We start from the raw sequence: 13,415 nt of genomic DNA on the forward strand, positions 1-13,415 counted from the left end.
GCTGGAAAAAAAAGTTTTTAAAGTTCTTTTTTTTTTTGGTGGGAGGGGGTTAGTGATCACTGGGGGAGTCAGGGGAGGTCATCTCTGATTCCCTCCGGTGGTCATCTGGGCAGTTGGGGCACTTTTTGGGGACTTGTTCGTGAAAAAAAGGGTCCAGAAAAAGTGACCCAGATTCTCGCTTCTGGCGCCTTTCTTTTTTCCATTATCGGCCAAGCGCCCCCAACTCTCCTCGGCTGATAAACACGCCCCAGTCCTGCCTTCACCACACCTCTGACACGCCTCCGTCAACTTTGTCCATTCCCACGACAGATTGCTGTTGGAGGCGCCCAAAATCGGCTTTTGATTAAACCTATTTGGCGCCCACGGGAGAAAGGTGCCCATGTCCCGATTTGGGTCGAAATATGGGCGTCTTTCTCTTTCGAAAATAAGCTGGATAGGAAATCAAATATGTTAATGTTTAACTTTAAAAAAGGAGACTATGATAAAATGAGAAGAACGGTGAAAAAAAAAAACTTAGAGGAGTGACTGCGAGGGTCAAAAATGTACATCAGGTGTGGATACTGTTCAAAAACACCATCCTGGAAGACCAGGCCTAATATATTCCGCGTATTAAAAAATGAGGACGGAAGACCAATTGACAGCCAGCATAGTTAAAAAGTGAGGTGAAGGAAGCTATTAGAGCTAAAAGAATATCCTTCAGAAAATGGAAGAAGGAACCAACTGAACATAATAAGAAATGCAAAGCGCTGATAAGGAAGGCTAAGAGGGACTCTCCTTCTCTGCGCATATCCAGCAGATAGCCAAGACCTGTCGCTTCTTCCTCTATAACATTAGCAAAATTCGCCCCTTCCTCTCCGAGCACACCACCCGAACTCTCATCCACTCTCTCATTACCTCTCGCCTTGACTACTGCAACCTACTCCTGACCGGCCTACCACGTAGCCATCTATCCCCCCTTCAGTCCATCCAGAATTCTGCCGCATGTCTTATCTTCCGCCTTAACCGATATACTCATATCGCCCCTCTCCTCAAGTCACTCCACTGGCTCCCAATCAGATACCGCATACAGTTCAAGCTTCTCTTACTCACCTACAAATGCACTCGATCTGCGGCCCCTCCTTACCTCTCTACCCTCATTTCCCCTTACGTCCCTACCCGTAACCTCCGCTCTCAAGACAAATCCCTCCTTTCAGTACCCTTCTCCACCACCTCCAACTCCAGGCTCCGCCCTTTCTGTCTCGCCTCACCCCATGCCTGGAACAAACTCCCTGAGCCCATACGCCGTGCCCCCTCCCTACCCATCTTCAAATCAATGCTCAAAGCCCACCTCTTCAATGTCGCCTTCGGCACCTAATCACTACACCTCTTCTCAGGAAATCTTAACTACCCCAACTTGACATTTCGTCCTTTAGATTGTAAGCTCTTCTGAGCAGGGACCGTCCTTAATTGTTAATTTGTACAGCGCTGCATAACCCTAGTAGCGCTCTAGAAATGTTAAGTAGTAGTAGTAGTAGTACTTAGAAAAAAAGATTGCGTTGGAGGCAAAAACACATTGTAAAAATTTTTTTTAGGTATATTAAAAGCAGGAAGCCGGCAAAAGAATCGGTTGGACCGCTAGATGACTGAGGAGTAAAAGGGGCGATCAGGGAAGACAAAGCTGTATTGGAGAGATTAAATGAATTCTTTACTTCGGTCTTCACCGAGGAAGATTTGGGTGGGATACCGGTGCCAGAAATGGTATTCGAAGCTGACAAGTCGGAGAAACTTAATGAATTCTCTGTAAACCTGGAGGATGTAATGGGGCAGTTTTACAAACTGAAGAGTAGCAAATCTCCTGGACCGGATGGAATTCATCCCAGAGTACTGATAGAACTGAAAAATGAGCTTGCGGATCTAGTGTTAGTAATATGTAATTTATCCTTAAAATCAAGCGTGGTACCGGAAGATTGAAGGGTGGCCAGTGTAATGCCAATTTTTTAAAAAGGTTACAAAGCAGATCCGGGAAATTATAGACCGGTGAGTCTAACGTTGGTGCTGGGCAAAATGGTAGAGACTATTATTAAGAACAAAATTACAGAGCATATTCAAAAGCATGGATTAATGAGACAAAGTCAACATGGATTTAGTGAAGGGAAATCTTGCCTCTCCAAAATTCTACATTTCTTTGAAGGGGTGAACAAACATGTATGGTATTGGATTGGATTTCTTCCGCTTTGGAAAACTAGTCCTTTGTGATGGAAGTGAATGGCATAGTATCAGCTCCAAGACAAATGTTGGTTGGGTCCTTCAGGATTTGACTCTGTCACCCCTACTTTATGTTTATCTTCTGCCTTTAGGTAACATTATCTTCAAGTTTGGGATTGAGGGGCATATTTATGAGCTGATCATTTCCTGTATGTAGATATGTTCCTTACAGTCATTTGCACATTTTTTAGAGGTTGCTCTGATACCTGCAGTAAAGCTGTCAGTTACTAATAGAAAAACATTCAGCTATAAGAGATTGGCAGTGTGGAGTGCACTTCCATTAGATTTACATATGGTCATGGATTTAGTTTTCTTTTGCTGCCAGCTTTAGACTTGGCTTTTTCAGCATTCAGTTAGTTTGGGACTATTTAATTTTGTGTTTAGTGATTTGATTGTGTGATATGGATTCATTTTATGTTTTTATTTCTCTGTTTTATCTGTTTTGTTTTTGGTGTGCTTTATATTGTTTTACAGTATTGTGGATATTTTACATTTGTTAAAATTTAGCAAATATTGTAAACCACTCAGTCGGTTGTTGATGGTTGGTTTATCAGGTCTGAAGTGAATAAAAATGGTTATTAAGTGAGCTTGTGATGAAGAAAGTGAAAAAAGGAAAACACTGATACATTTTTTTTAATGAATGATGAGGGATGACATGTTTTAACTCTTTATAATTGCATTTTTTTCAGTGTTAGCTTACACATCATAGAATGCATGTGAAATCCACATTCTGATTGAACCATTGCCATATCACAAACCTTATTCCTTGTCTAACTACACTGTTCTGAAGAAGCGGGTGCTGTCTCCCCCTACTAGCAGATGGAGGTAGAGAAAGACTAATCTCTTCCAGTGAAGTCACAAGTATAACCTGCTGGTGCCCTATGGAAAATTCCAGTATTTTTCTCTACCTGTAGCAGATAGACCTCGGTCTCTCAAGATTTCGAGTGCTTCTCCTTGCCAGGATGAGAGCCAGTCTGGTCTGGTGGGACAGCCCTGTTCACCTCTTGCAAGGGGTTAAATTGAATTGTCTGGAGTGGCTGGTAGTCACCACTAATGTGAGTCTCCTTAGTGGGGAGCACATTGCTTGGGCCAAGTGGCTCAGGGGACCTAGTATCCACTGGAGGCTTTGTGGTCCATCAACCGCTTAGAGTTGTGGGTGGTGTGCCTGGCCTTGGTGACATTCTTTCCTCTGCTTCGGGGGAAGTTGGTCTGGATGAGGACTGACAACACCACAACAGTAGCCTACATAAACAAACAGAGTGGCACCAGGAGCCATGTGGCGGCATTGGAAGCTGCAACCCTCTGCTGTTGGGTAGAGAGGCATCTGTAAGTCCTGTCAGCTGTACATAAAGCAGGCAAAGACAATGCTCAGGTGGATTTTCTCAGCTTCTCCCAGATGGATTCAGAGGAGTGGGGGTTGAGGCCGGCAGCCCTTCAACTCATTTGGGACCGGTGGGGGCCACCGGTTTTTGATATGATATCTACGTGCTCCAGTGCCAAGTCAGAGCGGTTCTTCAGCCACAGAAGGGAGACAGTCTTGCAGGGGGTAGATGCCTTTGTCTAGCTATGGCCAGTGGAGGAGCCCCTATATGTCCTTCCTCTGTGGCCCCTGATAGGCTGGCTCATTCGTATGATCCTGTGGCTCTGGATTGGCCCCGTTGGGTGTAGTTTGTGGACCTGGTGCGACTTTTGGTAGCTGAGCCACCCCCTCTGCTCAGGGGACATGGCTGCCTTCAGATCCCTTCTGGCTTACAGTTTGGCCCTTGAAAGGAGGCATTTAGTGAAATGTCATTTCTTGCCCGCAGTTGTCTGTACTTTGACTAAGTCCTAGAAGTCTTCCACATATCTGGTTTATGTGCTGTCTGGAAAGTTTTCAATGGTTGGTGTGTCAAGTGGGCACTATCTCCCTGGAAGGCATAGATCCTCAATTTTGGGGGGTTTCTTGCTGCAGGGCCTGGTGCCAAGTTCGCGAAGGTCAAGGTGGCTACCTTTTCCAGTTTTCATAGCAAGATGAAGGGCCTTTCCTTTTGTGGTGCATGGGGAGGTGACCCAGTTTTTAAAATGGTACTGAGTGTGATATACACTTGCAGCCAGAAAAGTGGAAAACGTAGGGAATCTTCTCTGTTCAAGTTCAGGCACATTTAAGCTTGGTCCCTTTAAAAGGGATTTTGACTACAATTCCTATAATGCTACATCTCTGAAGACCAGAGAGCTGTGCTTAGGAGAGATAGGAAGTTGATGATTCATCAGGCTACCAGGTGGCCTAATTAGCATTGCCTTCCTTGAATGATTAAGAGGGAATTTAAAAGGGAGGCTTTTAGTTTGTGGAACGAAAGAGACATACCTAAGGGGAAGAGCAGCATTCCAGAGTTACATAGAGACACCAGGAGGGGGCTCTCTAAGGTTAGAGGGCAGGGAAAGTCTTAATGCTGTTGGCTCGTAGCCATGCCTGGAGTGGGCCTCTTCCTAGTAAGAAGCGGAAACCAGGGTTCACAGTTCTTGGTTGCAAGGGGCCCCAGCCTAGGGATAGGCAAGGGAGGGGGCAGTGCCTGCTGTAGATTACTGAAGGGATTGTCCATTACAAAGGAGCAGGATTCCTTGAGGCTAGGAACCAGTCCAGTGTTTGGGACCGGAGGATTCAAGCCCTAACAGGGAAAATGAGTCAGGGATTGTGGGTCCAAGTCTCATTTAACCCAGAGGATCTCCATGAGTTTGGGTAAGTCTCCAGGCAGAAAGTATATTATGTTTACTCTCCTGGATGGTGTGATAAAAGGGAAAGGGATCTATGGTGGTATTATAGTCTGTGGTAACAAGGGCATAGAGAACACCCTAGTTAAGGAAGCACAGTGAAGGAAGGGCTAGTGAAAAAGCAGAACCCCTCATAGCTATTTCAAATGTTGAAAAAAATGATGTTCTGGTTTGAAAGGTAGCACAATGGGAGAGAGCCAGTTAACAAGAAATACCTCATAGCTATGTGAATTGCTGAAAAGGAATGTGATCTTTGTTATACATGATATGAAGAAAAGTTTCCTTTGATTGTTTATATGCAAGTAAGGTATGCTTAGAGTTATGCCGTATTGGACCAGTAGGAAAACCTGGCCTGAATTGTGAGTTGGAGCAAAGTCAGGCAAAAGCCTTAAATAAAAGATTACAGAAAACACTCAGGAATATATGAATTCTACCTCTATGTAGAGGTTTGTTGTATGCTGTTTGATTTAGTCTTATTAAAAGAACCTGCATTGTACTGACTTGTCTCAGTCTGTGTCACATTGGAAGCAGCCCTAAAAAAGGGGTTGGAGGATTCCTCAGAGCAGAGGGGGAAAGCCTTGTCCCTAGGACCAGAGGGGGGTACATCAGTGGGAGCTATCACATGAGAAGTTACTGACTCGTGTGGTAAATTAAGGAGTGTCAAAAGCCCAGCTTGTATCACACTTTAATAACTACTCTGCTAATTTAAAGTTTTAAATGCACAAAGTAAATGTATTTTCTTTTGCAGTACAATTTAATTGTTTAATAGATTTTTCAATAGCAAAAAGACAGAAGAGCATCTATTTTTGCTGCCTTCAACCTTTTTCTGAATCAATACAGGGCTTTGTTGATGACGTTGAATAGAACATTCCGAATTAGACACTCGGTCTGATTGATTTGGGCATTGGCATGAAATACATGCCAGATACTTGCTGCATAATGACCAAATATGAATTCATTGCATTTCTCCAACATTATTTTAACCAGTATATGGCCACAAACATAAACAGTTTACATGTGCATGTTTTTGAAATGTTTGTAACTTTCTGCCCTCCAGCATTTGCGCACTTTGAAGGTTCCTGGGAATCAGATTGCAGCAGTGTCTTGGGAAGGAGGAGGACTAAGGGTCGGGCTGGCTGTTGATTCATTTATTTATTTTGCAAATGTTAGACCTGACTACAAGGTAAGAGTAGCCTTTCTCCAAGCTAAATTGCATTTTGAAAAGTTTCACTAAAGTAAATTAATTTAAAATATCATTGCTTGATGAAAATATTTTAATTTAATATAGAAAGGCATTTATTGCCTGCTTCTATCAATAAAGATTCAAGGTAGATTACATAAAACATACAGAGTAGAAATACATTTCAAGCTTCTAACTATCAGTTTAAACTTGATCTATCTCTGAATAAATACATACATTCCTTAACATGACCGTTAGCGGTGGTAGCTACTAGGGCGCCATTTTAGCAGGGCAGGAGTGACTCAGTATCACTCCTGCCAATTATCACTGGACCATCAGGGACTAACATGGTATGTGCTCTTGCATGGTGGAGGGCCCATTGGGGGGTGAGGGTGAGTGATTATGGGGATACTGGGAATTGATCGGGGGGGGGGGGGGGTAGTGAGGGGATTGGCACAGGCCCTGCATTCTGTGGCTTGGGATCATCGGACTGCAACTGTGAGGCTCAGTACTTCTAGCATGGTAAAGTAACCCCATGTTTTGGCTGGGGTTATTTTACTGTGCTTTTTTGCCCATAACGTGATTTGCAGTGTGCACCTGGTGCACACTGCAAGTTGTGTTTTGGTATTTACATAGAAATGAGCTGTTTTACATGTATTTGCATATTTTGCATCTCTTACTGTATAATTTTGGTGACCTTAATATTGCTGTGGTAATACGTCTAGCTGCGTTAGGGCCCTTTAAGTCGCTCTAAGAAGCAAGTAATGTTACTTAAAGCCCTAATACAGCTTGATAACATGTCCCCCCCCCTTCACCCCAGTATGCAGATTTGTTGGGAAATTTTTCCCTTCATGAAACCTAGGATATTAAAGGGCCCTTTCTTAGCCTGTTAACAGATCAATCCAGGACAAATGGATTATGCTTGTCTAACAGGAAGTGGAGATAGAGGACACAGAATTGCACTGTGCCTTAAGCCCCAGTGTTCAGTGTAACCTCTCAGTATACCTCTCTCTCCAGCAGGTGGTAGACATGTCTAATGTCTTCTGGATTTTTTTTCTAAGGGGCCCTATCTCCTGTTCAGTGGAGCTGGGGGTATAGTGGTTGGGCTCATCTGCTTTGGGAACATGTGGTGGTGCTAGGTCCTCTCCCACCCCTTCTCCCCTTCCTGTTCTGTTCGGTTGCCTGCCTCAGGTCTCCTTCCTTTATTAGAAATAAATAACGATGGCAGCAAAGCAGTGCATTTAAGCAGGGAGAAACTTTTCGGTGCAGCATTTGGACAGAGAGGCTCTGGGCTGGAATGGGGGGCCCTCTTAGGCGGTGAGTAATCTGTCCTCATGGCAGCTCCTTCGGAGACAGTTAAGCATTGTTCTCAATGTAGGGTGCAAAAGTCCGCATTGGGGGTTTGTCCCACATGCTCTACTTCGTTGCTTTGGAGACAGGAATCTTGGCACCAGCTCCACATTTGGTTCTCCAGTGGGTTTTGCTGCCCCAACAATGAGCAATGCGGCTTCCTTTCCTGACGTTGCCAGCACAGGAATGGCGGCCATGCTGGTTTCCAGTGTGCAGGTCTCAGAGTCTTCCTTGCTGCCGGCAGCGTGGGCACAGTCGGCCTCTGGTGCGTCTCCTCTTTCGGAGCAGGTGAGCCTTGGGGTTGAATGGCAGCAGAGGCATGTTCCCTTTTTCACAGAATTTGTTGTTCTTGTGCACCAGGCCTTTCTTTTGAAGCACTCTGCCTTCTCTGAGCCTTCCTCTAGGGGCATTCCTTCCCCCTGAGGATCTGGTTCCCCAGGCTTTCCAAGAGGGTGTGTTTACAGCTCCAGTGGAAAGCAGGGTCAAAAGGCCCTTCTGTTGGCTTTCCCTCCTTTTTTTCAGAGTTCTCTGCCCCTGGGGACTCCTTGGAGGAAGCTTCTTGCTGAGGAGTAGAATTACCCTTCCACGGTGCAGATCTTCCACAAAAACGAGCTTTCCTCCTTGATCACCAGAGCTCTGGAAATTTTCCATATTGTGCCTCCAAGCCTACCTCTGCTACCGCCAATCCTCTCATGTTGGGCACTGTTTGGGCCTGTTGGTGTTGGGTCTCAGAACCAACAACCTGACACCCTTCCCATACAAATTCCCCAACTGATTTCTTAGACCCTCCGGCCTGGTAAGTACCAAAAACACTTATACAAGAGAAGCTTCTCACATTACCAACATTTTTATTCTTACCCAAGAACATGAAAAATAAAAAACAATAGAAAGTTAGGAGTAGCACATAAGAAGCAGGGCAGTGGAGGAACATAAAAAAGGGGGGAGCCATGGAGATGGTCGCATATTCCTTAATCTTTTGAGATAGACTGAGGCAGATTTTCATCGACCTCCCCCCCCCCCCCCCTCTTGTTCCAGACCAGGCAGTTATATAGCCTATAGTACAAAGAACTGGTTCTCAGGAACACATCATACGTCATGCAGGATATGTCATTTGTTTCTTACAATTGCCCAAAAAAGGCACATAAAAATATATACTGCATTTCCTTAAAAAGGTACATCCTCAGCACATCCTCAATAAAAGCAATCTTTACTTCAAAGGATTCAGGACTTAGTTCCCATGACCCCCCTGCAATAGCATTTTCCTATCCCGTCCTGACTGCAGGATTTCTGTCTCTTTCCTCTGTCAGCCCCACCCCCTTGTCACCTGGAACTTCCTTCTGCATCCTAAAAGTCTCTCAAAGGCTAATTGAACAGCTCATTGTAAACAGTGACTGGCAATGACTCATTGTCTTTCAATTGCCTGCTCAGAGGAAGGTAGGGAGGAGGTGGGGTACTTGCTCCACACCTGGCCTGCTCAATATCATTGTAATTTACAGAAAAAAAGAAGTCTCCACTTCTCATCATCTGTATATTAATTCTTAGATATTAGATATTTAGCAGTACTGAAACTGCTTGGTCTAGGCCTTCATAAGTACAAAGTACACCTCCACCAACAGCACTAAAAGGCCACCTAAGACCTTCCACATCCATGTGGTGATGCGTGAGTTGATTGAAACCCAGTGAAACATTCCTGATCCAAGCCTGAAGGTAGTTCAAGTTATGTCTCGCCTTTACCCGCTGATGCCGGAGAAGCTGGAATTGCTCAGTCTCCTGGTAGTGGATTCTTTGGACACGGCAGTGGGCAGTGACTAAGAAGGTTATGATCCCTGTTCAAGGGGAGATGGCTTTTAATGCAGGATCATAAGATTGAGGCCACTCTGAAAATGTCCTTTGAGGTGACTGCCCTGGCTCTTCAGGTGATGATTGCAGATTCTTAAGCTGCTAGAGCCTGCCTAAGTGTGGTCCAGCGGATGGTGGACTCTGTTGGGGTCCTGACTCTGGTTCCCTAGATTTCTCCTTTCTGGAGGCGGATCTCACTTTCTTGGCAGATGGTCTTTATGACATTCTTTGAGCGTCTGCAAAGCAGATGGTGCTGGTGGCCTCGGCCAGGTGATTCTTATGGCTCAGAAATTGGGCAACTGATGTGGCTTCTAATTCCACTCTCTTACTATACTTCCCTTTAGAGGAAAACTTCTACTTGGTGAAGACCTGGAGAAGCTGGTCAAGGACTTAGGGGAGTCACCTCTCTCTTTACATCTTTAGCCATTTTTTCTTCCGCTCGCGCTTTCGCTAGCCATATTTCCCTCTTCACTTCTTTGAGTTTAATCCGATAATCTTTTTGTGATCCTCTCGTTGCATTCTTTTGTATTTTTTGAACAAAGTTCCCACCCTTTGTGAGGACTGCTTTTGTACACTTCACTTGTTCTGGATTGATCTGTTGCCACTCTAAGGAAGGAAAAATTAGTTCTTACCGGATCATTTTCTTTCCTTTAGAGCAATATATCAATCCAGGAACCCTCCCTTGGAATATTTCTTCTAGTTGCTGTTTCTTTGTTCTTGGTTCCCCAGACTTCTCTGTGTAGATGTCGCTGTTGCTGTTCCAGTTCTTTGCTTGGATGTTCTACATGATTCTGGGGGCAGAGGAAGGAGATCTTCTGGCAGAGCCACTATCTGGCTTTGCTGCTTTTCTACTGCTTTATTGGAATACTGAAAGGCTACAGTGAACACCGGGCCTTATGGCACAGTGCAGTTCTGTGTCCTGTGTCTCCACCTGCTGGTAGACAGGCACTAGAGGAAAGAAAATTATTTTGCAAGAACTAATTTTTCCTTTTATTAAACAGCATTAAGCTCTTATCCCGAGGTATGTGTGGAAACAAGCTACTCTGTGACTGCGTTAAGAGGCTTTGTGATAGTTTGCCTGGTTTCACGTGTTAAAATGCTTGTTACTGAATTTTTCAGTTTTTCATTTGGGGGCTTTGTATGGGTGGCAAGTTGACATGGAAGCGTTATTTAGGAGTCTGTAAGTGCTTCCGTGTTAACTCACATGATCTGCAATAAAAAAAATTGTGGGAATGCCTCTTTTTGGTGCAGCATTAGTTTTGTGCTTGGTGCACATTAAAATGCATTATTATAGCACGTGAAGCCGAAAACATATTTTAGTAAAATACCCCTTAAGTCTTTGACAAATTATACAAACTAATTGACCTACTATCTACTTGTATATATTATTTTTGACTGAAAATTAAATCTAACATTAAAACTTTGTGATGATGGTGAAGCTATAGTTCAAAGAAAATAACCAGGTATTTTTTTTTCTGCTTTTGAAGGCATTTTAATATTGTGTGTTTGAATGGAGCATTCCATCATGGCCAGCAGTTTTTAATGTGGTAGCAATTTCATATGCAGTGCACGTTCTAAGGAACTCAAAGTGCAAAAATAAAGTTCATACCTTTTTTCCCTTTGGCCCAGTTTAGATTTAAAAAAAATAGTATTTTTCAAAACCATCATTTATCCCACGGAACTAAATCTTAAAACCCAAAGGACACCACTAAATCTTAAACCCAAAGAACACATCTAAGAGGCTTCCTGTGTCCAGGGAATTCTTGTATACCTACTTCGGAGGCAAAAGGTAGTGTTCCAAATTCATTTAAAAGCTGCCTGACTGATTACATCCAGTAGGTCATGTGAACTATGTTTCCAATTTTCTGAAAAGACTATGAAATATTGTGCTGAGCCGATATTATACCGCAACTGAAGAATATTTACATTATCATTCATATTGTAATTGATGGCAAACAAAATTGTCTGCTTTGGCAGTGGGGCTATTGCTCGAATACTGTGGTTTATGCTTACACCAGACCTGATCGTCCAGAGTACTGTGTTGTCTTTTGGGACACAAAAAACAATGAGAAGTATGTTAAATATGTCAAGAGCTTGATTTCCATTACTACGTGTGGAGACTTCTGCATTTTGGCAACTAAGACTGATGAGAGTCATCCTCAGGTACTATTTCTAGGTTTAAGTCATTCTATATAGTGTTGCATGGAACCATTTTAAATATATTTTTTCACAGCTGCTGGAAAATAAATTGTTTACTTTGTGGTTTTTTTTTTAAATCTTGTCTCATTGTAAGAATGTTTTAGTATTTTTGTGCTTAATGCATTTTTCTTCTTTTTGACAACAGCTGCAATGTTTGGAATAAAGTGAATATGGTACAATACCAAGTTATTCAGGGCATTCATATGTAAAATACAGACACTTTAATTTCAGTAGTGAACTTTTGAAAAAAATCAAGAAAAAGTGATAGGCCATTCCTTTGTTCTTCAATAAAGAAAAATAAAAAAAGACATTAAAAAATAAAAATAAGAGTTGCCATACTGGGTGAGATCAAAGATCCATCTAGTCTTGCATCCTTTTTCCAGCAATGGTCAATTCAAGTCACATATACCTGGCAGGATCCTAAAAAGTGGCAAGATTCCATGTTACTTACCCCCGGGGTAAACAGTGGCTTTTCCCCAGTTTATAGGCTTTTCTTTCAGGAATTTGTCCAAACCATTTTTAAAACCAGGTAAACTGACAGATTTTACCACATCCTCTGGTTATGTATTCCAGAGTGTTAAGTGAAGAAACATTTTCTCTGATTTGTTTTAAATGTACTACTTAGTAACTTCATAGTGGGTCCCCTAGTCTTTGTATATTTTCAAAAGGTAAACAATAAATTCATGTTTACCCATTCCCCTCCACTCAGGATTTTATAGACCTCTATCCTATTTTCCCTTGGCCACCTGATGTGCTTTAAATGTACTACTTAGTAACTTCATAGTGGGTCCCCTAGTCTTTGCATATTTTGAAAAGGTAAACAACAAATTCTGTTTACCCATTCCCCCTCCACTCAGGATTTTATAGACCTCTATCTTATTTTCCCATGGCCATCTGGTCTCCAAACTGAAGACCTCCAATTTCTCTAGCCTTTCCTCATCCTTTTAATTATTTTGGTCGTCCTTTTCTAATTCCACTATATATACTATGAGATGTGGCGACAAATAGCACACAATACTCAAGATGCAGACGTACCATGGATCAGTACAGAAGCATTATAATGTATTTTATTGTTTTATTCTCTATACCTTTCCCTAATAATTTCTAATTTTCTGTTTGGTTTTTTTGGAAACTTGGAGCTGATAACTTCAGTGAGAACAAAGGAATTCCTGACCTCCCTTGACATGTCCAAGAAATATTTTCTTATACCCGTCAAGAGTACTCACAAGTGGTACCTGAGATTTTGTGTGCTGGAAGATCTTTATCCATTAGGAGTCCTTCCCTTTGGTTTGTCAGTTGCTCTCAGAATGTTCTCCAAAATATTGGTGGTGGCTGCAGCATTTTTATGCAAGAAAAGGATTCAGTAACATCATTACTTAGACAATTGGATGATCCGCGCTAACTCCAAGCAAGATTCTTGGGAGGTCACGGCCAGAATAGTCTCATGCTTGCAAAGCCCCAGTTGGGTTATGAACTTCTCCAAGAATTGTCTATTCCCTCACAAGTACTCAACTACCTTGGGATCCGCTTCGACATTCGGAAGGGGGTGGTATTTCTATCTCAGGAGAGAGTAGACAAGATTCTAGATCAGCTGAGAGCCTTTTGTTTGATGCAGATTCCAAGTTTTGGATTTCTGTAGGTTCTGTGCTCCATTTTTGTGGGCAAGGGCTAAAAAAACATTGGACCACTCCAGCACGCATTGGTTTGTAGTCTCTTCGTCAGCATCTGTTGAAGGGCATCCTTTTGGAGCCTCTGGACTAGGTGGTAGTGATGAACGATGCCAGTCTACACTGTTGAGGGAGTCATTGCCTGGGACATTCGGTGCAGGAGCGCCAGTTGAGTTAAGAAGCAGAGT

General features: G+C 42.9%; 1 protein-coding gene across 1 annotated transcript in view; it reads left to right on the forward strand.

Annotated features, from left to right (window-relative positions):
* Positions 1-13,415, forward strand: part of WDR35 (WD repeat domain 35) — a 228,007-nt gene that overhangs the window by 76,219 nt on the left and 138,373 nt on the right. Inside the window, 2 exon segments of the mRNA XM_030198830.1 lie at positions 6,050-6,175; positions 11,339-11,524. Of these exon segments, the coding sequence (XP_030054690.1) occupies positions 6,050-6,175; positions 11,339-11,524 (312 nt within the window).

The sequence above is a fragment of the Microcaecilia unicolor genome, chromosome 3 (genome assembly GCF_901765095.1).
Source record: "Microcaecilia unicolor chromosome 3, aMicUni1.1, whole genome shotgun sequence".
Lineage (NCBI taxonomy): Eukaryota > Metazoa > Chordata > Amphibia > Gymnophiona > Siphonopidae > Microcaecilia > Microcaecilia unicolor.